This window comes from Lissotriton helveticus, chromosome 1_1 (assembly GCF_964261635.1).
Source record: "Lissotriton helveticus chromosome 1_1, aLisHel1.1, whole genome shotgun sequence".
Taxonomy (NCBI): Eukaryota; Metazoa; Chordata; class Amphibia; order Caudata; family Salamandridae; genus Lissotriton; species Lissotriton helveticus.
The window spans coordinates 971,317,564-971,341,166 of record NC_136057.1 but is presented as its reverse complement, the minus strand read 5'-3'; the positions used below and the strand labels follow the sequence as shown (position 1 = coordinate 971,341,166).

General features: G+C 45.4%; 1 protein-coding gene across 4 annotated transcripts in view; it reads left to right on the top strand.

Annotated features, from left to right (window-relative positions):
- The window catches only part of TASOR2 (transcription activation suppressor family member 2), a 1,020,110-nt gene that overhangs the window by 951,241 nt on the left and 45,266 nt on the right, over positions 1-23,603 (top strand). For all 4 annotated transcript variants that reach the window (XM_078677333.1, XM_078677324.1, XM_078677320.1 and 1 more), the window contains one exon: positions 19,264-19,445. In XM_078677333.1, the coding sequence (XP_078533459.1) occupies positions 19,264-19,445 (182 nt within the window). The remainder of the gene's footprint in view (positions 1-19,263; positions 19,446-23,603) is intronic.

The following is a 23,603-nucleotide window of genomic DNA, read 5'->3' as shown; positions in this document are numbered from 1 at the left end:
TTTCCTCAAAAAGGACAAATTCAAAATGCTCACTCTGGCTCAGGTCTTGTCTTCCCTAGACCAAGAAGACTGGATGGTAGCGTTGGACCTGCAGGACTCGTATTTTCTTATTCCCATAATGTGGTTCAAGGTAGGCCGCAAGCACTTACAGTTTACCGTGCTCCCCTTCGGCCTTACCAGTGCCCCTCGGTTGGTTACCAAGGTGATGGCAGTGATCGCAGCTCATCTGCCCAAGTTAGGGGTGTCAGTCTTCCCCAACCTCGATGACTGGCTCTTGAAGGCGTCCTCACCCCAGGCTGTCGTCTCTCAGCTTCAGACTACGGCAAACTTTCTGCATTCACTGGGGTTCTGTATAAACATGCTGAAGTCACACCTGACTCCTTCTCAGACACTTCCTTTCATCGGAACTGTTCTGGACACAGTGCAGTGTGGGGCTTATCCTCCCGAGCAGCGAGTCCAGGATATTCAGGTTATGATTCTGATATTTCAGCCTCTATCCTGGATTTTGGTGACAGTGACTGAGCTTAATGGCCTCATGGCCTCCTGCATCCTACTGGTAAGACACGCCAGATGGCGTATGCGGGCTCAGCAGTGGGGCTTGAAGTCCCAATGGGCACTGCATCGGAGAAATCTCACCGACGTGGTTCAGATCTCGGAAGGATCTGCGAAAGATCTGCAGTGGTGGTTAAGGAACCACGATTGGGTCAACAGCAGACACCTCTCCCTCCTCAACCAGATATCACAGTCGTGACAGATGCGTCACTTCTGGGATGGGGCACCAACTGAGGGAGGTGGAGATCAAGGGACAATGGTCTCCGGCGGAGACAGGCTCCACATAAATTTGTTGGCGCTTTGAGCGATTCGATTGCCATTGAAGGCATTTCTTCCCTCCGCCTTCGATGCCTAGCGGATCACGAGTGGTGTCTCCAGTCGGAGGTGGCGCAAGGTCTCTTTCAGCAGTGGGGAGAACCTTGGTTAGATTTGTTTGCCTCGGAAGACAACTCGCAGTGTCAGCGGTACTGCACACTGGAGTTTCCAAAGCAGCTATCGCTCGGCGATGCTTTTTGCCGCAAGTGGAACTCAGGCCTGTTGTATGCCTTTCCGCCCATACCGCTCCTGACCAGGGTTCTGAAGAAGATCAGGAGTGACCGATCCCAAGTCATTCTTGTAGCGTCGCACTGGGTGAGGAGAGTCTGGTATCCAGAGCTTCTGAGAATAAGTATCGATCCTCCGATCAGGCTACTCCGTCAGGAGGATCTTCTGGCGCAACAGCAGAGGAGGGTTCTCCACCCGAACGTGTCAACTCTGCGTCTCCATGTGTGAAGATTGAGCGGCGACAGTTGATAGCTTTTGACCTTCCTCCCAAAGTCTGTAACGTTCGTCTAGTGGCCAGGCGGCCATCAACTAAGACCGTATACGCCTGCCGTTGGCAGAAATTTGTATTATACTGTACCGAAAGGTCAATTGACCTTCTTTCTGCTTCTTTTATTCATTCTAACCTTTGCCCAGCTGGGATCTGCCTTGGGAACTCTCAAGGGTAAACTTTCTGCTCTGTCTGCTTTTTAGCGTCTGCCAGACCAGCCCTCTCTCTTTAAGTCTCCTATTGTAAATAGATTTCTAAAAGAGCTGGCTCACTTGTTTCCACCCACGCCCTTTGTTATGCCACAGTGGGATCTTAATTTGGTTCTTACCTATCTAATATATGCTCCCTTTGAGCCTTTGCACAATTGTCCCCTCTGGCTGTTGACCATCAAAACAGCTTTCTTAGTGGCGATTACCTCTGCCCAGAGGGTGAGTGAGTTGCAGGCGTTACCTTGCTCGCCTCCCTATCTTATGTCCTTTCCGGACAAGGTGGTGCTTCGCACCAGGGCTTCCTTCCGGGATCTGATTGTCGTGGCCAGGGCTTCCTTTTTGCCAAAGGTTGTGACCCAATTCCATCTTGGTCAGTCTATCACTCTTCCCACCGTCTTTCCTCCCCCACATCACTCTAAGGGAGAGTAGCGTCTCCATTGGCAGGACCCAAAAAGAGCGTTGTCGTTCTACCTTGACCACAGAAAAGAGTTCCGGTGGATGCCCAACCGTTTGTGGGGTACGTGCAATCAAAGAAGAGAAGGCCAGTGCAGAAAAAGACCATTTCTCGCTGGGTCATTCTCTGCATCAAAATATGTTATCCCTTGGTGAAGAAGCAGTCCCCTGAGGGATTAAGGGCCCATTCCACCAGTGGAAAGGCTGCGACCATGGCCTTGGCCCGGGCCCGGGATGTCACTGTCCAAGACATCTGTCAGGCAGCAACGTAGGCTTCTTTGCACAAGTTCGCAAAGCATTACTGCCTTGATGGTCATGTACGCAGGTATGGACATTTTGCCCATTCAGTCCTGCAAGACTTCTTAGTTTAGGATGTGAGTCCGCAACCCACCGCCAGGATGGTATGGCTTGGATATCTAATTAAAAGGTGAGGAATCTGCAGCTAGAAGTCTCCATCAGAAGAACAAGTTACTTACCTTTGGTAACGCATTATCAGGTAGAGTCTCTAGCTGCAGATTCCTTACAGCCCCACCCAAGCCTCCCCGCTTTGCACACTGATTTTGTAGGACTAGGTTGCTCTTCCCTTTCAGGACCCTAGTTTTGAATACGACAAAGTCAGTTACTTTGTGGCTCTGCATTTCTGGCATAGAAAAAACGAAAAGTACTGACGTGCGCTTACCTGGGTGATGCCTATATAGGCACCACGACCTCATAACCAACAACGTCACGCGGAGCTAAATGGAGCCACCCGACGTCGTGCGCATGGGATATTGCTCAGCAAAAGTTTCCTGATCCAACCTAACGCCTGGGAAATTCAAAGGTAAGTAATCTGCAGCTAGATAGAGTCTCTACCAGATAATGCGTTACCGAAGGTAAATAACTTGTTCTTTGGGCTTCAAGGGCTGCTCTTAAGGCTAGTCTTGCAAGATATTCATCTTCATCATCTAGCTCTTGCATGTGCCTTGAGTGGCAAGACCTACCCCCAGAAGGGGAAGGCACTCTAGGCACATGTTTAGGATAGAGGTGTCAGTTTTGTTCCTCATTCTCTCTGGTTAGGATGGGGCATACCCCGTTGAGTACTGACTACAGTCTCATTGTCACTGTCCACCCATCTTCAGGGGTGTCAGGACTTTTTGCTAACTGGGCTGCATCAAATTCTACAAGGATCTCCTGGAGGCTTACTTTGATAGGATTTGAGGCAATAGCAATTTTAATGGCTTTACAGAGGTCCCTTAACTGCTGCTGTATACTATGCTGGAGATATGGGATCATGTTGAGTTCCTACACAATCACCTCTCAGCCATACATGTTTAGCACAATTAGGATACTTTTAGAAAACCGAACAAAATTCTAAAGCCCTAACTGACTAGTTTACTTTTTAAAACTCAAATGCAATGAAATCGGGTACTTAACACAAGACCTTAACAGTTCCAAATTAGAACATTTAGTAAAAAAAAATCGGAAATAGACAAATTAAACAAATTATTATGAAGTAATGTCAATTGTGTATTTCTTAGTGTTATGCAAATGCAAAGGCTTGTACCCCACCGCTGATCCTCCAGTGTAGGAAGCTGGCTTTTTATGTAGTAGTGCCAATGTAAGGGCATACAATGCAAAAAGTCCAGATAACCCTTATTGGTTTACAGGGCTTACTTTAATAATCCTAAGTGCTCTATTTGTGTTAGTATGGTCAAGCAGTTTAGGCTTCTTTCAGTGGAGAATAAACAGTCATTTAGAAATTCGAGACCAATTTAGAAAAATAACACCCATTTTTACATGAATTTAGACACCAAATTCTTCGGAATTGGGTAAGATTTGGCTAGAAAACAGAAAAAATGTTCAAATAACGTTTTTTGAAGAATGAGCCTTAAACGCGGTAATGTTATCCTATGGGAAGAAAAACATACACAGCAAACATATACTTAGAGTCGATGTACAGAGGTGCCCTTTAGTACTTAATGCTATTAGGGCCCAAGGTCCAAAGAACCATTAGTTATTTGTGTTTACCTGCCCTGGGTTGTCTGGGTGCAGAGGTGCTGGTTGAGATGGTTGCCTTGAGCCTAAAGTCAAGGATACCTGTAACAAAGAGGCTGCAAGGGGATACTTGGGGACAAGTCCAGGAGAACCCAAAAGGGGGTTCCGGTCGTGAGGACCCTTAGACAAAGGCAACACAATCAGGAGTTGTGAACCCGGGCTGTGGGGCTTGGGTGCAGAGGTGTTTGGCTGGCTGGCCACTTGTGTTTGAGGGTGTCGCTGTTCTCCTGTCACTGTAGAGGGGAGGAAAAACAAGACAGTATGGCCTCTCTTGTCAGGTGTCTCGTGAATCCTGAGGTCCCTTCTTATACAGGTCAGTTCCATGGCGGTGGTGTCCAGGTTGGACACAAACAAGCTCAGGTTGATGCAAGTACCCTGGTACTCAGGGTATTGGTGCAGGAGTGTTTAGCGACTCAAATCTCAGCAGGGAGACTGGGCTGACCTTCTAGAGCCACGAAGACTTCCTTCTGACGTGCTGCTCCCTCAGTGGGCCCGATGGCCAACAACACAGTGTACCGGACAAGTGCAGTCACAGCCTGCAGATGCAGAGGGATGGCTCCTCTACCCCATGGCAGATGCTACATGGTTGGCAAAGTGCTGGACTGTCCAAGTGTTGGTGTAAGATGCAGAGGTTTTAGATGATTCAGTTCTTTGCAATTGTCGAGGTACTAGCAGCCAGGCAGGGTTTTGCGCTAAGTTTAGTACAGGTCCTCAGTTCTCGCGGTGACGGCTCTTCTTTGTCCTTCTTCTGTTCCCAGATAGACAAATCTGTCGCTCTGGTCTCAGGGGGGCCCTAAATAGACAGTTTAGGGGCCTTTAAAGGAGTATATGATAGTAGCCAATAGGCTACCTACTACTGGGTTGACTACACTCCTATAGGACCACTTCCTGTGGGGAGTGGGCATTACTCTGACCCATAATTCTCCAGTTTTATCAAAAACAAGATGATGAAACCCTTCTCTGGCTGCCCACTTCAGGTGGCCCACGTTAGGGGTGTGACTAGTCAGTAAGTGAAACACCCCCCCGTACATCTAATTTCCTGTCTGCTCTGTTGCCAAATGGGCCTCAGGCAGGAGCTGGCATTCCCCAGGTCTGGGGGGAAGCCGTTGTTGCATATCAAATGTGGCAAAGGCTTTGAAGGTTCTGGCCTTGATATGCTAAATTCACTAGCAATCGTGCTAGAGGAGGTGTGATCAGAAACTCATCTGTGGTGGCAAGCAGTGGCGGCTCCTCCACTAAGGCGGAGGAGTGTCGCCCCACTGCTCTTAGAGCAGTTAAAAAGGGAAAAATAAAATGATAATAGCAAGGTTATTATTATTTTATTTTTCGTTGCTGCAGGGCTGGATTAGGGCGGGTGGGGCAGGTGGCTCAGGGATGGACTGTGCATACTAAGTGTGCATGACTGCTTGACCGGCCGTCTTGGCCCGGCCAAACAGTCATGCACAGTTTACATATTACCCACCAGGCTGTAATGGACAGCCTGGTATGGAATATGCACAGGCTACCTGCCCCAATATGAGCGCCGATCCACTGTGTTCAGAACAATCACAACTCTGCATTTCAGCGTTGTGATTGGCTATGGGGAGCCTGGGTGCTTCCTGGTCTGGGACTGCGGAGAAACGTGGGCAGGCGACGAGAGGTAAGTGTTTTTTAAAATATATTTCAACACCCCCTATCCCTATCCTCCCCTCCTTGAAGTGACCTTAGGCAATGCACAGAGGGAGTGTGCAATGTCGTGTTTTCAGAATGGCTTGCACCATTTCACGCATCCTGCAGTGGCAGTCTGCATGCAGTTTCTGTGTTAGTCCGTTTTGGGTGGCATGATGCATGCAGCAGCCCTTAGGATCCCTCTTTAATACCCATGCCCTGGGCACCAGGGGTACCATTTGTAGGAAGTTGGCTTACTGTGTAGTGCACCAAAATGAGATACATGTTGCAGAAAGTCCGGACGACCCATATTGGTTTATGAGGCTTATATTAATAATCCCAAAGGCTCTCTTTGTGGTAATGTGGACAAGCAGTTAAGGCTTATCAGAGGGTAGTGTTAAGCATGTGTTTTACATGCAGAGTCAATAAATGAGACACACACTCAAGATGAAACTCAAGACCAATTTAGAAAAATAATACAGATTTTTATATAGTTTTAGACACCCAAGATCATCTGCATCAGGTAAGTACTTTAGATCATCGGAGTCAGGTAAGTACTTCAAACGTTACAGATTTTTAGAGGTGAAACAGTGGAAAATCACATGTCAGATTTGAGGCATGAGCCTCGAACACGGTAATGTTATCCTGTAGGAGAAACATTCACTGCATAGGTACACTTACAAACCATTCTTAAGGTTACTCTCCTGAACTTAAGGTGCTTTGGGGCCCAGGTCCAAAGAAGCATTAGCAGTTCGGATTTACCGGGTGCAGAGATGCTGGTCATGATGGTAGCCTCAAACGCTACCCGTTAAAGTCTATGGAGTAACCTGTAACAAAAACGGCTGAAATTGGGGACTTGGAGTCCGGCAGAACCCAAAGGGGGTGTATGGCTTTTGAAGGTCTTTAGAGCAAGGGAGCACCATTGATTGGCTCAGACTTGGGCTGTGGGGCTCGAGTGCAGAGGTGCTATGTTCGGCGGGTTACTCGAGTTGGAGGCTCTCACTTTTTGGAATCGACCTGGTGATGGGGGCAAACAGAACAGCAGGGCCACTCTCGGTGCTGGCCTCAGTGATGCTGACATTCCTCGTTTGTTTGTCGGTCTTTGCAGAGTTGGTGTCCGGACTGGACACTGAACAAGCCTTGGCTGCTCAATAGAAGGGGGCCCCCCAGAGAAAAAATGTAGGCAGGTTCGCGGGGGAATGCCAAACACTCAAAGAGAACAGAGGAGAACCCTGCCAAAATTACTTTCTAAAGGCCCTATACAGGGTCCTATATATTAACCAGGGCAACGGAGCAACCCATGCACAAGTTGGAGAAAAGGACCAGTGATGTTTTCACAATTGCTTTTATTATTCAGTTTTTCATTTTATCTTTTTAGAGTTTACGATTAGGTACAAAGGTGCTACAAAAATGACAATCATTTCATTATATGACCTTTGAATAAAACACACAAACAACTTTCTCACCAATCATATCCATACACCTAATCTCTCATTCACAACTCAACAAGTGATCACAATATTACATTAACGCCATCTGGTAGATGGATGACACGATGACAAACAAATCATCCAATAAAGCAACGGTGGGGGCAGGAACACATATTGGACTGAAGATGGACCGAACAATCCTGTTGCCCACAAAAGTAAAGCCAACGCGCGTTTCGGTGTCCGGCCCAACAGGGAACCACACTTTCGTCAGGGCGATGATGTAATACGGAAAGCGGGACAAAACATCACAGTTTGCTTCAAATAGACATAGGTTGGGATACTTGGTAAATCCGGGAGATCATCCGCTAAAATAGTGCACAAACGATATCTTCAACGGTGCGCCGCTTTGGCGATACTCTGGGAACGGGCGTCTTCAATGGAGAGATTCTATATTTCAAGAAAGTCCGATACGGATCATGGAGTCTTTAGTGAAGCAGTGTCAACCAACGATATTGTGGGCTTTTGGGTATCTTCAATACTGGGATTCTATATTCAGAAAACGTCCGACCAGGATCAATAGTGTCTTTAATGCAGCGTCGTCACCCCGCAACATGGGAACAGACGTTCAGGTGTGCATGCTGTGAACGGGCTGGACTCGCCAAGGATTTAGGGCCACGATCTGGCTTAGACGAAATGGGTCGCGCTCATTCCTTGTAGGTGCGGCGCGAACGTAGATAGTCTCACCGGGGCCATCAGGTCTTGGCTGCTGCAAGTGCTCGGTACCCAGTGTATTGGTGCAGGAGGGCTCCTGGAGGGTTTAGCAACACAAAACTCACTGGGGTGATGGGGCTGACCTCTGAGAGTCACAAAGTATTTATTCTGGGGTGCTGCTTCCTTGGTGGACCCGGTGGTCAGCAGAACGGGTTAGCAGGCAGATGCGGGTGTGCCTGCAAGGAAGTGGCTCCTCCACTTGTTTACAAAGTGCTGGCGTCTTTCCAAGGCTTTAGGAGGATGCATTGCTGCTGGACTAGTCAGGTCTTTGCAGTTGTCGGCACAAAGGCAGGTAGGGTTTTGCACCAAATCTGGGGCTTGTCTACAGTTCTTGTGTTTTGGCTGTTCTTGGTCCTTCTTTTTCCAGTAGATGAATCTGAGTTCCTAGTGTCAGGGGATCACCTAAATACTGAATTTAGGGGTGTTAAGGGGAGCGTAAGGTAGTAGTCAATGGGCTACCTACCCCTGGGGTGTCTACACCCCTTAATGACTAATATTTGTGGAGAGTAGGCAAAAACCTGACCCAGAGTTCCTAGTTCCACTAAAAACAAGCAAGCAAACCCTTCTTTCGGTGTTCACTTAAGGTAGCCCACCTTAGGGTTGTGATTATCCTGAGGATGAACACACCTTCTAACTAGCTAATTGTTTCGCCTGTCCTGGTGCAAAATGGGCCTCAGGGCAGGGGTGGCATCTCCCAGGTCTGAGGGAAACTGGGGTCGCATTTCAAAGGAGCTTTGAAGCCTCTGGTCTTGATATGCTAAAAGACTAGCCATCCTACTGGAGGAGGTGTGAACACCTTCCTCTGAAGCAGACATTGTTTCTGACCTCTGCGATCACAGGGGATCAGAAACATGCCTGTGGTGCCAGGCTGAATGATACCAGTCAGCCAGCACACTAAGGGCCAGATGTAGGTAGGCTTTTACCGGGTGGTAACGGCCGAATTCGGCCGTTACCACCCGGTAAAAGCAATTTGACATGTAGGTCCCTGTAATTTACAGACTCGGTAAATTTACCGATAGGTAAATTTACCGAGTATGTAAAATACCGAGTCGGTATCATTACTGATTCCGGAAAATTGGTATGTAGGTGGGACTCTTCTGAGTCCCACAAGCAGTACAACATCGGTATTTTACCATCAAATACTACTTGATGGTAAAATACCGTTTCTGGTGTGCATGCACATGTGTGCATGCACACCTATGCCATATGACAGGCAGACCTGCCCTTAGGGCAGGTATGCCTGCCACATGGCACCCGAGCCTCTTTTGGGGGTGCCAGAGGGTGTCAAAGTGACACCCCCTGCACCCTTGTGACAGTCGGTATTTTCCGATGTGGTAAATACCGACCGGTATATGCCCAATCAATCCTATGGGCTTCAAAGCCCGTAGGAATGCATGGGCATTAACTGGTCGGTATTTACCACATCGGAAATTACCGACTGTTTCCGATTCGGTAATTGCACATCTGCAATTACCTACATCTCGGTATTTTTATTTACCGACCTCTTAAATACCGAGTCGGTATGACTCGGTATTTAAGAGGTCGGTAAATAAAATTTACCTACATCTGGCCCTAAGAGACTAGTAGGATTCAGGGGGCACCTGTAAGGTGCCTTCTGTGTGCATGTCAGGACAAATTTGATACTCATATTGGTATGGATTTGTCACGACGAGGTGTTTGATACCAAACACCATTATTCTCAATGAAGCTATTATGTAGCTGGGTAACTCGTAATGACCAGTGCCCACTACATATACTTAAGAAGGCTTCCTGAACACTTGCAATGTTGTGCCAATGAAACTAGACATCACAGGGGTTTCGGAAGCTGACTCATTATGTGATATATCAAAAAGCTGATGTACCATGTAAAGAGTCCATGGGTTTCCTTATGAGTGGATAGAGCTTGGTATGCAATTCCAAAGTGCTCGGTTAAGGGGTAGGATGGTTGAGCAGCCTGAGGCTTAACACAGAGGAGTGTAAGACAATTATAAATAGACCCAATAATTGATAAATAACACACAGGACTCGAGAAGGAGATCCACACCAATTGATAAAAATACCAAGTACTTTTATATATGAGTTATCAGAGAAACATTGTTCAGGTAAGTACGTTTTAAATATAAATTGTTTTCACTTTAAAAGTTGGGCACTTAGTCCAATTTTTGAGTTCAGCACTCTTATCCTATGGAAGGAATAACAAGTACTGCAAACCGGTACAGTACATCGACTTACAGGACCAATTTCCAGGAGTTAAGATGAGTGGTGGGCAAGGTCCAAAGTAGCACCAGCAGTCCACCACTGGTGGCACCAGTGTGGCCGGGGGCAGGATGCATATCAGCGCCAGAAGCCCAATGCATTTCATTGGGGATCATCACTGTAAAAATAGACTGCAGGCTCTGGCTAGGAATCCAGTTGGTCTGAACCAGCTAGTGGGCTCAAGCCTTGAGATGCTCAGGGTCGGCGAGACACGTTTGGTCCTCTTCTCCAAGGCAAGGAAGACGGGCGCAGGGGTGTCCTAGGCATCAGGTTTTTCCTTACAAGAGCAGTCGCGGTTAAAGGGGCCTGTGTTCAGAGGCTGCAAGCTACATCGGGGAGTTCAAGAGGGGTGAAACCATGATGGACTCAAGCTCTGGAGGGCTGGGAAACCTTGTTGGCACGTTGCTTCACTTCAACTCGGGCCAGAGGAGACAGGTGCAGCGGTGGCTTCGGGTGTCAGGTTTTGGCAGTTCCGGAGGCCTCAGACGCTTCTCTTTTGGAGATTCTTTAGAACAGGTCCCCTGTTAGCGGGAGGTCTTTAGTCTTTTTCAAAGGCAGGCAGTCCTCCCAGGCTTCCGGAGTCAAAAGCTGCAGGACGAGTCAACTTTGGTGCAGTTTTCAATGAGGGATGCAGACAGGTCGGCGGGGCTGGTACCAGGTCAGCTGCTTCTTCTCTCCTCTCTGCTTTTGTGGCTCTTCGGTGTCCTCTCTCTTCTTATGTTGTCAGGAACTGCTTCTCTGGTTCCAGGGACTAAATACAGAATTTAGGGGTGTTAGGGGAGTGTAGGTTAGTAGCCAGTTGGCTACTGACCCTTTGGGTCACTATGCCCCTTATATGACCACTTCCTGTGGCAAGTCGGCATAACCCTGTTACACAGAGACAGGCTTTTGTTATGGGCCTCCTGAGAGCAAAGGCTCTCACCCTAGGAGGGCAGAACAACATCTCAGGTGGCAGGCTGTCCGAAACCCGTCAGCTGGCACACCAGAGGCTGGTCGCTATTCAGGGGGCAACTCTAAGGTGCCCTCTGGGTGCATGTATTGATAAGTCCAATACTGGCATCATTGTGGGTTTACCAATACAAGATGTTTGATGCCAAACTTCCCTATTTTCATTGAAGCCATCATGTAGCTGGGGAACTCGTTTTCACCAGTGTCTAGCACATATTCTAAAATGGCTTCCCTGGTCACTTGTACTGGCAGCAATTGGACTAACCAGCACAGGGGCATATCTGCTCATGCAGGTATGCCCGCACATGTAATATTCAGCTCCTTGGCTTGAGTTGTTAAGCCTGCTGTAGGGGTGACTTTCAAATATTACTTGCAGTTTTACGGGCATGGACATGTCGAGTTTTTTCTTTTGTCTCCACCAAGTCACGCAGCCTGCCATGGCAGTATTGCACGTGTTTGGTGAGGGGTCCCTTAGGGTGGCACAATTTGTGCTGCAGCCCTTAGGGACTCTCTTTAGCACCTCAGGCCTTAGGTTCCATGGTACCATTAACTAGAGACTTACAGAGGGTGCTAAAGATGTTGCCATTTGGGCAAACAATTGTATAGATTGTTAGCGGAGACCCAGTACACTTCTGTCAAAGTTGCATCAAAAACCAGGCAAAACCTTGAGGGATACTGCAACAAATGTCCTGTTTCCTACACAAGGCCCCCCACACCCCTCCCAAGCCCACAGGGCAGGAGACTCAGCCAAACCTGGGAGAGTCTTCCTAGGCTGTCAGGCAAGGAAGAGTAAGGAAACAGGCTGAGTTATTGCAGGGCCTTCTATGCCTTACATCTTCCTGTCTAGCTCATTCCCTCTGGGGCGCTGACCTACCTCAACAGTGCTAGGACCCAATTTAAAATGTCCCTTGTCTAACTCTTTAGTGTCCCCTCCCAATCGTTTTGTTTTGGCATCAGAGGTGTCCCCCTCAGCTAACCCTGTCTTAGTCAGACCCCCAGCCTACCCAAAGAGGTTATCCACAACTAGAGTAACCCCTCTGTAACTAACAGTTTCAGGGGCCCCTAGTTTGCTATTTGACATGGAGTCAGACTACCATGCCAAGGACAATGCAGCCAGCAGAGGTTATTAACAGCTGTCAGTTCCCGGAACCACAGCTTTAGCTCTTCAGACAGGTGAAGGTGCTCACATACAGGCTTCTTTGTGTTCAGCTTGCCTGTCTGCTGTTTGAAAGTGAGGGGTTACATCATGTAGCAACCACCGTCTTTTCACTCTCTTTTCTGTTAGCTGAGGATACGCCATCTCATTCTTAACAGTTGCCTAACTAGTCAGGATTTCTTGTGGGTTATGTAGTGCTTCAAATGAAGTGGTGGTGTGGCACACCGAAAGTTTAGAACGTATTCCAATGGGTAAAATCAAGAACGATTTTTGCTGCTTTTTTGGGCGCCTCAAGAGTGTATCTCTTCCAGCTAATAGAGAATGACTTGAAAACTATAACATAGGGGGTGTGGGAGGTCCCACGCCAAATCTTGAGGAGCACCTGAAGGTCTTAGCCTTAAGAATATCAAGCTTTACTCAGGTTTGAATCTGAAGGTTTTTTATTCCAATTGAATCATGGTAGTTGTATATTATAAGTCATATAAACAACCGTGGATATGTCATTTGTGTCGACATTTGAGTTGTCAAACTGTGATTGATCCCGTAGTTAATCCCAATGCATTTCGGGACATAGCGTCCCTTCATCAGGGGATCTAAGAGGAGATAAACATCGTGTTAGGGGGGGGGGACCTCATCTCGACGTTCATGTGCAAGGGGAGAAAGTGAGTTACATCGTTTAGTGACATAGCATGCGGCTCGGCGAGTCAAAAGTGTGGAAAGAATATAAAACAAAGTGCAAGTAAAAGATTACGGGCATGCTGATTTTACAAGGTAAACAGCTGAGTGATGTGATATTAGTGAAAGTCGGCAAGGGACGTGAAAATAAGATCATAGAGAGCGGGAGTGCTGGTGAAATAATCAAGCGTTGATGGGAACCGGCGAGTCTACGTGTGAATATAGATCACCATATTGTGATGCTGACGTTAAATGAGTCGGTGACTAGCGTGTTATATGACGATTAAGTGCGAATATCAAAAATAAAAAGAAGAAGAGACCCACATAAGTGCAGATTATACAAGCCGTGCATAGAATCTGGTGCAGAGTTCCTGGTGGGAAAAACTCACCCGAAACCAAGCGTTCTACGAGTAATCTGGCGTTTCCGCGTTCATAGGTGAATAGTGGAATACGGCAGCATACAAGGCGGGTAATAACGTAGAAAACGGACTCACAGGGAAACTACGTCAGTCCAACATAAACATAGGACTGATGATAACATGAACAACGGACTCACGAAAGTAGTTTCATTCAAATAGACATAAACAAAAGGCTCAATCATAAGTCAATCCATATTGCGAATGTAAGTGGAACACATAATAACAATATATCAACAGATAAGGTGAACTGAGTTAGAATATAATTATCTGGAGTGAGTGAAATAAAAGGGTGGATAAAATGTGGTGATATAAAAAGGTGATATAAAAACTATGATAGGAGATCAAATGATGAGCAACGGCAGAAGGAAAAGAGATTAGGAAGGTAAAAGGCAAGTGTTGAAAACAAAGTGATGGGAGTATTCGAGATTCAGTAAAGATGGAAAAAGAGCATGATAAACATAGGAGAAAGATATGTTTATAAGAAACAACTGTATTCTGTACGATCATTTAGTCCAGTAGGTTGACAGGAGTCCTGACATGATTCTATCTGCTGCTCAAGAACGTGTAAAGACAAAAACCAGAGATGAACTCTTAACGCTGAGTACTCGTCAGAAAAAACTTGAGAGACCTGTATTTGTGTCCAAATATTCTTCAAACAGCCCAAATATCAAAAAGATCATCTTACACAACTGGTCAATGGTACAACTAGAACCCGATTTCCAGGGAATTTTCAACAGCACTCCATTGTTTGCCTACCAGAGAGCGAAGAACCTAAAAAATATGTTAGAACATACTCCGCCTCACAGAGCTGAAACCTTTTCTGGAACTAAACCATGCCACAACTGCAGCCACTGTCATAATATAATCAGAGGCAATTCCATCAATCATCCCCGCACCGGCAAAATAATACACCTTAAAACCAACGCTACATGTGACTCCATGAATTTGGTGTATTTACTAAAATGCCCCTGTGGTTTACCATACGTGGGAAAGACTGAGAGAAAACTGAAAATCCGTTTAACGGAACATAAAAGTACTATCAGAACCAAGAATTTGAAATCTCCTCTAGCTGCACATTTCACATCAGCTTCACACAACATCAGCCAGCTGAGATTCCTTGCACTGGAGGTTGTGCCCATGAGACCGGGGGTTGATAATCGCAAGAGATTATTGCAACGTGAACTAATATGGATGAAAATATTGGACTCCTGTCAACCTACTGGACTAAATGATCGTACAGAATACAGTTGTTTCTTATAAACATATCTTTCTCCTATGTTTATCATGCTCTTTTTCCATCTTTACTGAATCTCGAATACTCCCATCACTTTGTTTTCAACACTTGCCTTTTACCTTCCTAATCTCTTTTCCTTCTGCCGTTGCTCATCATTTGATCTCCTATCATAGTTTTTATATCACTTTTTTATATCACCACATTTTATCCACCCTTTTATTTCACTCACTCCAGATAATTATATTCTAACTCAGTTCACCTTATCTGTTGATATATTGTTATTATGTGTTCCACTTACATTTGCAATATGGATTGACTTATGATTGAGCCTTTTGTTTATGTCTATTTGAATGAAACGTCTTTCGTGAGTCCGTTTTTCATGTTATCATTCTGAGTCCTATGTTTATGTTGGACTGACGTAGTTTCCCTGTGAGTCCGTTTTCTACGTTATTACCCGCCTTGTATGCTGCTGTATTCCACTATTCACCTATGAACGCGGAAACGCCAGATTACTCGTAGAACGCTTGGTTTCGGGTGAGTTTTTCCCACCAGGAACTCTGCACCAGATTCTATGCACGGCTTGTATAATCTGCACTTATGTGGGTCTCTTCTTCTTTTTATTTTTGATATTCGCACTTAATCTTCATATAACACGCTAGTCACCGACTCATTTAACGTCAGCATCACAATATGGTGATCTATATTCATACGTAGACTCGCCGGTTCCCATCAACGCTTGATTATTTCACCAGCACTCCCGCTCTCTATGATCTTATTTTCACGTCCCTTGCCGACTTTCACTAATATCACATCACTCAGCTGTTTACCTTGTAAAATCAGCATGCCCGTAATCTTTTACTTGCACTTTGTTTTATATTCTTTCCACACTTTTGACTCGCCGAGCCGCATGCTATGTCACTAAACGATGTAACTCACTTTCTCCCCTTGCACATGAACATCGAGATGAGGTCCCCCCCCCTAACACGATGTTTATCTCCTCTTAGATCCCCTGATGAAGGGAAGCTATGTCCCGAAATGCATTGGGATTAACTACGGGATCAATCACAGTTTGACAACTCAAATGTCGACACAAATGACATATCCACGGTTGTTTATATGACTTATAATATACAACTACCATGATTCAATTGGAATAAAAAACCTTCAGATTCAAACCTGAGTAAAGCTTGATATTCTTAAGGCTAAGACCTTCAGGTGCTCCTCAAGATTTGGCGTGGGACCTCCCACACCCCCTATGTTATAGTTATGTAGTGCTTCACCATGACCACTTAGGGAACCCTCCCCAGCAGGGGCAGTTTCTCCTTGGTTTACTGCCTAAAAGTTGCCTACCTTTCCTACACTTATTCTTTTTCTTCTTCTTCTAGTGCTTACTTGCACAAACTGCCGGGTCAGTACTTCCTGAATCTTTGGGTGAGGACTCGCACTGGACTAGTACCTAACTTTGGGTCACACAACAGAGCTGCGGTATACATTTGATAAACTAAGATAAGGAAAACAGCTGATATGGATCCCATTGAACACATTTTCCACTCTGCGCATCAATCAGGTATTGCAGTACCTCCAGGAATGATGCACTTCCTCACCCGGGTAAAACAATGTTGTTAAAAAAAAGATGAGAAAACAAAATTTGCGCTTTACTGGCAAACTCTGTAAAGTGGCGCTTTTGTGTGTTGTTGTGAATAAAAACAGTCTTGCCACTTTGCAACCACTCTGTCTTGTTTTTTTTCCTGCACTTTGGAATAGAAAAATGACAGAAAAAGACGACATTTGCGGCCTAAGTGTTTCTTTCTTTTTTGGATTCATTTCGCAGGGGAACAAATAAAGGAAAGGAGAGGAAAGAGATGGTAAAAGCCATTTGTTGAAGTCATAGTTTTCAGCAAGTGAGGAGAGAAAGACAGAAAGAGAGGGAAGAAGAGGAAGAGGAACAAAGAGAGGGGTGCAGCTGTCAGTGGCAGACCAGGAGACGTGAACACTTTAGGGAGGTGGGCAGTGTGAGATGTGTGGTGTAGTGGTGGGTGGGGTTCATCATATTGAGAAGGGGGACCCAATACCATGGGAGGCAGATAAATCCATGCGATTGATTGGATTTATTGCAAGTGGACCAAAGACGAGCCGAGGAGCAAAACCTAATGCCGTCAGCTAAGCACGGAATCGCGTTACTGTCTAAAACATGAAGCGTGGCATTGGTAAAGCAGGAGCCGTGCTGTTACATGAGCTGGGGAACAAACCTAATGCCGTCAGCTAAGCATGGAATCGCTTTACAGTCCAAAACATGAAGCACATCACAGTGCTGATACATGAGCCGAGGGAAAGCAAAAAAAAAAGAGTGCCCAGGAAGGAGCATACATAAAAAAAGAGTAAGGCCACACGTAACATGAGCAGTCGGCTGCGAGGATCCGAAATACCAAAAGGCGGGACTAATTAAGCATATCCACCTATCAAAAGCAGGCATTTAGGAAGGGCACTAACAGGAGCCAATAGAAAAGATGTGAGATGCTTCAAGAAAATATTCGGGATACAACATGCCTCGCAGAGCAGTGCAGGCGCTGGCTCGGCTCAACCTAATAATATTCTCACATTCTCATAAAAGTCCACCAGCCTGGGCAGGTTTAAGAACCACTCATTCCATTTATCAAGGCCCAAAAAATTCCCTGAAAGGCATTTGAGCCAAACTAGGATGTTGCCTACCTGTGAATAGGAAAATTGCTAGATAGCAAAGAGGTTCTCCGGGGGACTAATTTTTCTTCCTCCAGTGCCATTCATCCAAGACCCTTGTGTTAACTTATCTAATGTACTTACCTTTTGAGCATAGGCTCAGTTGTTCTTTGCATATGTTGACTCTTTGAAAATAGTGTGCCTTATAGCAGTAATGTCTCCTAGGTGAGTAAGTGAACCTCAGGCTGTGTCGTCGGTTCCTCCTTTTGTTTCCTCTTTCCCTGATATGTTGGTCCTGCGAACGAGAGTGACTTTCCGTCCTAAGGTGGTTACGCCCTTTCATGTGGAACAATCCATCATCTTTACATCTTTGTGATCCAAGAGAGTTCTTATTTGGAGAGAATTTGGATAGGATGAACAACTTTTTGTTGGATTCTCCTGAGCAAAGAAGGAGGAGGCAGTGCAAAAAGAACAATTTCTAGATGGACTGTCTTGTGTATTAAGATCTGTTATAGTTGGGCAAAGAAATAGCCCCCATATGGACTGTGTGCACATTCAACTAGAGCAAAAGCTGCTACTACTGCTTTGGCTAGGGGGAAACTGGTTTTTAGATATGTCATGCTGCAACGTGGGAATCTTTGCACTCGTGCACCCAAGCATTATTGTTTAGATAGTCAGATCAGGAGAGAGGGGCATTTCTCCTGGTCTGTCCTGCAAGATTTCCTAATTTGAGGCAATCCAGAGACTCAGCACCTGGGAGGTATTGCTGTAGTATCTATTCAAAAGGTGAAGAATCTGCAGTTAAAAGTCTCTATTAGAAGAAATAGTTATTTACATCTGGAAATACTTTTTCTGGTAGAGACTATCTAACTGCAGATTCCTCACCTCACGGTTCTGTGGAAGGGACTTACATAGAGGTTATGTGAATATTAATTTACCATTCCGAATTTCTGCACACACAAAAATGTATACTTAACATGTACATTGAATTTGTTTTTTTTTATGGCTGAACGTCTGTTGGTATGGGTGGAGGATAGAAAGAAACTGACACCAGCGTGAGTAGGTGACGTATATGTAGGTGAGCCGACATCACAGCCGCACGAGATGGAGTCGCACGCGGAACCATGAGGTAGCACAACATCACCTATTGATGCTAGAGGACATTGATATACAAAAGTTTCTAGATCCAGGCTGAGATCTAGGGGTATTCAAAAAGTGAGTAATCTGTGGTTAGATAGTCTCTACCAGAAAAGGCATTACCAAAGGTAAGTATCTTGCATTTCTACAGTAATGTTCATAACTACTGCTGTTCACAGAAGCCAGAATGTTAAAGGAGTAGCTTTCTCTTTTAGTGTCACCTCCGGTCCAGCTTCCAACATCAAAGACAGGCATGCAACTTAGTAAAATGATTCACAAAAACTGGAGCACAGTTTAAGTATAATGAGAATTTTCTGTTATAGTGTATTGAAGGAGACAGCCGTTGACAGTGTGTAAATTGAGCTGGTGTCTGCCTGTGCTAGGCACCGGCACCTAATTCTCAACACCAGCACTTATGACAGTCAACTACATGGTGGCACTGTTAGTCTAATTTTGGGGAGAGCACAACAAAAGTGTTTAATAATTTATTATACATTAAAAATGAATAATACCTGCCGCCTTGGCCATCCTAATAACTTTGCGTGGCCTGGAATAGTCCGAGTTGTCACGCTTGTTAGAGAGTGGTGGTTGGTAGTTGTGTTGGTACTGGCATTGGCAGAGCTGGCAGAGGAAATGGGTTATGCAAGCTGCAGTTGCATCTTGAGAAGGGCCCTGGCACTTCCTTTTTCCCAGATTAAGCACTAGCAGTTGGCAAGTTAAACTGATACCTGGCATTGGCAAGTGAATGCATAACAATGTTTATCACATCTTAGACAACTGATTACTTTGTACTGTACTGAGCCACTTGTAATTCAAACACTATTGATTTAAAAATATATATCTCTTTCCAAACAGGGTGGATTATGTTGCTAAGAAAAAGGAACTGATGCTAAAGTCGTACCAAGAGTCCAACATAGTGGAGATTCTTCATTATCACCAGTGTGATTCCAAATCACCTCCCAAATTTGAGGACTTGACGTGTTTGCTGAACCTAGTGATCCAACACATCAGCACTAGATTTGCTATATTTTTAACTGGTAAGAGTGTTTCTTGTATCTAAACGTTTTATTCTTTTGGGCACAGGAACTGCAAAATTTTTCTTTCAAAGTGCAGTACAAGAGAACAGTGAAGGCCTTCTTGCAACTCTGTATATTTGTTTCTAATTTTCTGATTATTAATTTTGTATAAGCTTACTATTAATTCTTGTAATCAAAACCATTGTATTAAGCAGTGTCTATGAAAAATTACTGCTAACCCAAGATGTGTTTTTCTACACCCATTTCTTCAGCCAAAGACATAAATCCTCCATTTGTTCCTTGAAATCTACCGTTCAGACTGTCACAATCATCCCAAAGTGAGGAGTTTGTGAATGGGGCACTTGGAGTTGTGAGTTATTTTCTTGAAATCCTGGAACTCTAAGTGGTTACTGGTAGTGTCTTGTTTACTGGGGCACTCTTATTTGGAGAGCCAAGTTACTCCTTTTTGATACTTCAGTGGTAGAGGTGTTCAGCAGTTTAAGCTTACTGGAGGATATCCTTCCCGGTTTTATGGAACAAACTTCAGCCCCAAGTAAAGCATCAAAGAAGCTTGAGTATTTCTTGATTTCTTTGGACGCTCACATTTCCAGGAATTTCAAAGAAGATATCTTAAGAAAGCACAGTGGTTTGGGCGCACCAAATTTTTATAAATACTGGAGTAACAGACCAGCCTCACAGACTTCTAATATTAAGAAATACATTAGTAAGATCAAAGGGTTAAAACTAGTGGCAACAATTATATTCCATCAACATGGGAGCCCTAAAGCTCTCAACTTGATCGGTGTACTATAATAACATTTAGAACAGGGCTAGTTGCAGTACAACGGTTTCAAAATATTTCCTTCGTTTGTACTTCCCCAGTCTTTCCTCTTTTTTTTATTATCAAAGACTTAAATGGGCAAAGGCAATATGGGGATTTGGAGCTGATGATTCTGTGTGAATCGGAAAACTTAGCTGAAGACCTTTCTCCCATTAAACCAAGTTATTATTTATTAGGTAACCTTAAATAAACTCTAAAGTATGATATCTTTGGGGTGGATGGAACCAATCCTGCCCAGTCTGTCCTGCAGCATTTATTTGCCTCTAGTCAAGTGACAACTGTCATTAAAATGAAATATATTGATCACAAACTGGAGATGGATTTTGAGATGGTATTATTGGAGTTTATGAATTAAGCATCCGGGAAGTAGATATATTAAATAGAGCATTTCTCCCTCTCCTTTCAACATAAAATGTACTTGATGAATCAGAATGAATCCCAAAATGCAGTTGTGACTTGGAGAGCCTGGCATTCGTGTCTGGAGATGCCATATGTTAACCATTCTGGGAATAGGTAGCACAAATTTAAAAGGAGATTTGTTTTGTATATTGCACATAAGATGTGTACTTGTTGCACCAATTGCAGATATTAAAATGAATGGGTTGATTACAGTTCTTAAATGAATACTTCATAACTACAAAACAGTTAATTTAACAACATTAGATGCAAAATAAATAGAGAATAACATACAGAATGTGGCCTGTGTAGCTGTAGATACACATGCTCTGCATACTCCTGCCATCTAGTGCTGGGCTTGGACGTGTGAAACTTGTATTTCTTCAAAGAACTCTTTCAAGTCACAAGGTATAGTGGCTCCTCCTATGACTAGTAATGCACATGGGCATCTGCTCCCTAGTTAGATTATTTTGTTCCGCCATCTGGTTTGGACGGGCATCGCTAAAACTCCGGGTCAACGCCACGTGGTGCTTGTCATCGAGGATATTTGGTTTTTCCATTCTCGTTGGCAAGAGACGATTGCTTTTTGCACTTGGTTCGCCTCTCTCATGGTTCTGTCAGTTCTGCAACAGGGACTTCCTCAATTCCTCGTTTTGGAGCTTTCGACCTCGAGAATTCACAGATCATGATAGAAGGGACTCCCTTTCAGTAGTGGCCACTGTGCCACTCGTACCTGTGGACAGATCATCACCAGATCTGCATTCTTGGCTTATCACCAGGCCACGACGAGACCTGATGCTCCGCTGCCTCATCTACTGCTCCAAAAAGACCCTCAGGTACCAGTGCGATCGTTGACTTTAGCTCGGTGCACGATGGTGCATCAACACAATGATGACACCCCACACATCTTCCACGAGGAAGTCCTAGAGAAACCAAAGCTCAGCCCCCTTCCACTGACCAGCCACTTACCTCCAGCCCAGAGTCGAGTTCTCTTTCAAGCTCTGAGACCAAAGATCAGCATCCTCAGCCAGGCCAATGCCTGAAAACATTGACCGTGAGTATGGCTGCCTTCCTCAGCACTTACTGTTCCCTTGACACCAAAGGTTCCCTCGACGCTGGCGCCATAGGCCTCTTCAAAGCAGAAACAACATTCGGCATTGAAGCTTTCCTCTAAGCAGAAACCTACTTCGACCAATGAAAGCTCCTTTCTCTGCGGACTCCAAGGAGCACGACCACCTTATTCTTCAGCGCCTCAAGGAGGAGTTGAACGGTCGGCAGAAAATACTTCTTATTCAACCCTAAACAGGCAAGATTTTTGGAAAAAACACAACCAAAGGTACAGGAGCCTCTTCACAAATGAAAGCTTACCTTTGAGGAACACCTCAGTCTGGAGCCCTTACCACTTGCAAAGTAGAGGAAACACTAGGACCGGGGCATCAGTCCTCTACCCTATCACCCCATGTTCCTCCTCCTCCTCCACCATCACCTCTTCTTCCACCACCACTGCCACATAGACCACTTCCACCGCCTTTTCCAGAGGATTCTCCACATTCAACCTATGAGGGAGTAAATCTTCAGATCCTCTTCTCGCTTATAAGGCTTTATATGACCCCTAAGCCTCCAGATGATTCCTGGAACGCATATAATGTTGTCACCCCACCCCCGAAGACAATGTCCCTGATTTGTACCCTGCAAAGCTACCCCCACGCAGTGACCCACCTCTTATCATGAGGTTATTCACAGGGTGGCCACCTTCCACAAGGTAGACCTTCATCCAATCCCTGAGGAGGATGACTTCCTCATTGAAATGCTTTCTGTTCAGTATCCGGAAAATTCCAGGGGTTCCTTGCACACTGGTGCAAAAGATCATCTTGGATCAAGGGTTCTTCCATTGCAGAGCAGGTTTACTGCCTGGAACTCACTGCTCCGACACAAAAGTACCCCCGCAAACACTTGCGCCACCTATCAGTCAATCAATCAGTATTTGTAAAGCATTGCTAATTACCTGCGAGTGCATAAAGGTGCTTGGTTGCTGGGCTCAGTCGAGAAGTTAGGTCTTGAGTCTCTTCCTGGCGTCCGCTAGCGAGGGTGATGCCTGAGGTGGAGGGGAAGTCCGTTCCAGGACTATGTAAGGTAGGGGAAGGAATGGCAGATGTTGGTGTCTGAGCGAGGGAGGCGGAGCGAAGGTTTCTGGATGATTGGTGGAAGTTCAGGCGGTGGCTCATGAATTCTGGTCCCTGGTCATGGAGGTCTTTGTAGTCGTGCCTTAGTATCTTGAATTGGCATCTTTTCTGGATGGGCAGCCAGTGAAGATTCATAAGGTGTGGAGTGATGTGGGTCCGTTTGAACAGGTTGAGGATGAGTCTGGCTGCAAAGTTATGTATTGTCTGGAGTCTTCTCATGAGTTTGTTGTTGTTTCCTGCGTACAGTGCGTTGCTGTAGTCCAGCCAGCTGGTGATTAGAGCTGAGTGATGTTTTTTCTCGTGCCATTGGGAAGCCATGTGAAGATTCTTCTGAGCATGCAGAGAGTGTGGAAGCAGGTGGAGGAGACTTCATTGATCTTTCTTTTCATGATGAGTTTGCTGTCCACGATGATGCTGAGGTTGTGGGCATAGTCTTTCGGTGTGGGAGTGGGTCTGAGTTCGGCAGGCCCCCAGGTGCCGTTCCACATGGGGGCCATTCAAAGGGGAGCTGGTGTTGCCAAAGTGTTAATCTTCAGACAGTTGACCTTCATCCAGTCGGCGACATGCTTCATGCAGTTGTGGAAGTTGGTCTTCGTGGTGGTGGGGCTTGCTGAGAGTGAGAGGATGAGCTGGGTATCGGTGGCGTGGGATATTATGTTGAGGTTGTGGGTTCTGACGATGCAGCTAGAGGTGTCCTGTTGAAGAGGGTGGGACTGAGGTATGAACCTTGAGAGATGCCCCAGATGGGGATCTTGGGTT